Below are 3394 nucleotides of genomic sequence, written 5' to 3' on the forward strand. Positions count from 1 at the left end.
CGCCAGCCACGCACTCACCGTCAGGTACCACAGCCCAGGACGGGTCTAGGCACCCTGCTTTAGGCACCCTGCCCTCCTGTGGGGTGCCCCGATTGGGGCTGCATACCCCCTGTGCTGCCATCCTTCCCGGCACCTCAGTCCTCCCTTGTGTCCCCCCTGGCAGCTACAGTGACCTGCGGTTCATGGCCACCCAGATCGCCTCCGGTATGAAGTACCTCTCCTCTCTCAACTTCGTGCACCGAGACCTGGCGACGCGCAACTGCCTGGTGGGGAAGCAGTACACCATCAAGATAGCTGACTTCGGCATGAGCAGGAATCTCTACAGCGGGGACTACTACCGCATCCAGGGGCGGGCGGTGCTCCCCATCCGCTGGATGTCCTGGGAGAGCATCCTGCTGGTACGTGGGGGCTGGGGTCACTGACAGGACCCTGGGGCTGCTCACAGCCTCTTTTCCTCAGGCTGGGGGGTGCAGAAGGGATGTGGAAGGCTGTCCTCCCTGGAGCCCAGCTTTAGGGGGAAGCATGCGGAAAGCAGGAGTGCTAGCAGCTTTCTGAGGTGGGATGGGGGGACGATGGTGATCTTTGGTGTCCTGGTGCCCAGCCTTTGAGCAAGATGCTTAACATTTTCTCCCAGCCATGGTCAGACCTAGAAGAGGGAGCAGGGTTACTTTTTATCTTTGCAGGGAGCTGGGTCCTCACCAAGCCCCAGCTCTCAGAGCAGTCACTGCCAGCCAGACCCAGAGCTCGCCAGGCTCTGGCCCTGGGCAGAGAGCAGGTCTGCGGGACCGAGCCCTCCTCTGGGCTCAGATCTGGAAGCCGAAGCATCCAGAAAGAGGTTTTGAACCCTGAGCATGAAGGGCTTATGGAGCAGGATGGGGTAATGCCCATGCCTGACCTTGCTCTACTCCCTCCGGCCAGGGCAAGTTCACGACAGCCAGTGACGTGTGGGCGTTCGGCGTGACGCTGTGGGAGACCTTCACGCTCTGCCGGGAGCAGCCCTACTCCCAGCTGTCTGACGAGCAGGTCATCGAAAACACCGGCGAGTTTTTCCGGGATCAGGGCCGGCAGGTAGGGATGGGATGGGATGGGATGGGATGGGATAGGATGGGATGGGATAGAATGGGATGGGATGGGATTGGATGGGACGGGACAGGCAGCGATGTGCCTGGGACACCTGGGGAAAGACTTTAAGGTGACCAGGTAGGGAGCTTGGCTATGGAGGAGTTATGGGAGAGAAACTCTTCTGGGAAGGAGTCGCTGGTGAAAGGCCTGGCACAGCAAACCCTGCGCTTCGCACAGCCCGAGGCACTGCTTACCCGCTGATCCCCGCTCCAGCATTTAGCCAGGCTGGGAGCCATGAGCAGGTGTTCCCAGCCCCCCCACTGTGCTGTCTGGGGGTCCCCTTGCCCCTGAACACAGAGCAGCACAGCCCCTCACCCCTGTGCACAGAGAAATGGGGCTTCCCAGGAGAGGTTTGCTTTTTGGTTTCCATGGCAGTAACTCTCTCCCTTTGTCATCTTTGCCTTTTGTTTTGAAGACGTACCTTCCCCAGCCTGCACTTTGCCCGGACTCAGTCTATAAGCTAATGCTCAGCTGCTGGAGACGGGACACTAAAGATCGTCCCTCCTTCCAAGACATCCATCACCTTCTCCAAGAGTCAGCCAGTGAAGAATGACCCTTTGCTCCCCCCCAGCCCGGTCCCCATCCCTCCCCATCCCCAGAGGAGCCCCAATATGCAAACCGAAGCCACTTCACTTGGACTTAGCAATAAAACCCAGGCAACTGGTCTTGTTCTCATTGTACAGTGAAGCCTCAGAGGAAAACCCCAAAGGCAGCAAGGAGAGCTACGGCGTGGGACAACTTGGACCTCCCGCTCGCTTGCTGACCCAAGCCTAGGAGTGATGCTGGCTGAGATGAGGGTTATTTATTGATGCAGCTTTTTCTTGGTGACGATGACTGGGACAGAGTGGCTTCTCTCCCCCGGTCGGAGGAGAGGAACGTCAGCTGGACTTTCTCCGTGAGGAAGATCCTGGCCCATGCACAGGGCAGGTGCCTGGGGAAGGGATGTGTGTGGGATATGCCCGCTGGAGTAGAGACCCTCTGGCAGCCGCTGCCTGCTCAAGGAGGAGTGGGGACTTGCCACTAGCTCACAGTGGGCTGTGCAATTACAGGGCGAAAACAAAAGCTCTCCAGACATTTTGGGCTTTGGACGTGCCACGTGGAGGGGCAGGAAGCCCTGTCCGTCCCTGCTGGGCAGACCCCGGTTGCACAAGGAGAAGCCTGAGAGCATCCCGGCTCCTCACCTGGCTGCTGGAGTGGGCAGCGTGCTCAGCCATGGCTTCTCCGTTTCAGCTGGGTGAGAGATGTGCAGAGGGGATCTCTTCTCGCCGACCACAGCCACTCCAGAGCTGCTCACCTGCCCACAAAATGCATTTGGGATGACCCACGGGTGCTGTGCAGCAGCCGGAGGTGGGATGTTAGCACCTTTCAACTCCAAGGGGAAATCTCCAGGTCCTCCTCTCCCAGGGTTAACCCGCATCTTCACCTGCCATGAGAGGAATGCACATAGGGCTTTCGCTGGCTGCTGTCCCATGCCCAAGCCTGCAACAGCCCGTGGGCATGGAGCAGTGGGCATCTTGGCTCTCCCTGGCTGTTGGCCCAGGGATCACAGCTCGGCTGGAGCACCTCCGCTGGACTCTGCTGCCCTGAGAAAAAAAGCACCAGTCCATCCTCCCGGATCCGGCAGCTCCATGAGCAAACTGGGCAGGTGTCAAAGCCGCATGCCCCCAGGACCCCCAGCAGGTTACCCGTCGTGCCCCAAAATTGGACCCTCCTGTGGCTGGACAGGAAGAACTTTGTACTTAAAGGGTACATGGACCCCTCCATACTTTTGTATGCATTAGTTCATCACCATCAGTTCATGCGTAGCACAGTTTCCAGTATACTATTGCTAAGACATATATATATTCAGTAGATGCACCTATATATAGGGGCAAACCCGCTGAAGAGACACTTGCTACGTGAATCTGGTTGCATGGTTTCCTTGCGGCACTTCAGAAGGCATCTCACCTCCTCCGTGGGCACCCCTGGGAGCCTGGCTGGTACCCACCTGCTGGGGGGCTCTGGGGCTGCACTGTACGCCCCGAGATGCTGTGTGGGGAGAGCTCAGGGGAGTGCACACAGGTAACAATGTCAGAGATGGAGGAAGGATGCTGAAGAGACCTCCTGGTTGACCCACACCTGTTGCCCATCTCCTTGGGTGACAGGCAGGGTGCTCTGAGGCTCAGCATCCACATCAGGAGATGTCCACTGGCAGGGACCGAGACGTGACAGCAGGTCTGGGAGAGGGCAGGGCAGGGACAGGGGGCTGTGCTCTGCGGAGAAGGCCGCCTGG

The 3394-nt window shown here is 58.8% G+C and overlaps 1 protein-coding gene across 1 annotated transcript in view; it reads left to right on the plus strand.

Moving 5' to 3' along the window:
• Positions 1-1936, plus strand: part of LOC104161900 (discoidin domain-containing receptor 2-like) — a gene marked incomplete at its 5' end in the record, with an annotated part of 5076 nt that extends 3140 nt beyond the window's left edge. Inside the window, 3 exons of the mRNA XM_009700480.1 lie at positions 121-398; positions 919-1068; positions 1538-1936. Coding sequence (XP_009698782.1) covers positions 121-398; positions 919-1068; positions 1538-1675 — 566 coding nt within the window. The remainder of the gene's footprint in view (positions 1-120; positions 399-918; positions 1069-1537) is intronic.
• Between the last annotated feature and the right edge of the window lie 1458 nt (positions 1937-3394).

The sequence above is a fragment of the Cariama cristata genome, unplaced genomic scaffold (genome assembly GCF_000690535.1).
Source record: "Cariama cristata isolate BGI_N322 unplaced genomic scaffold, ASM69053v1 scaffold25415, whole genome shotgun sequence".
Taxonomy (NCBI): domain Eukaryota; kingdom Metazoa; phylum Chordata; class Aves; order Cariamiformes; family Cariamidae; genus Cariama; species Cariama cristata.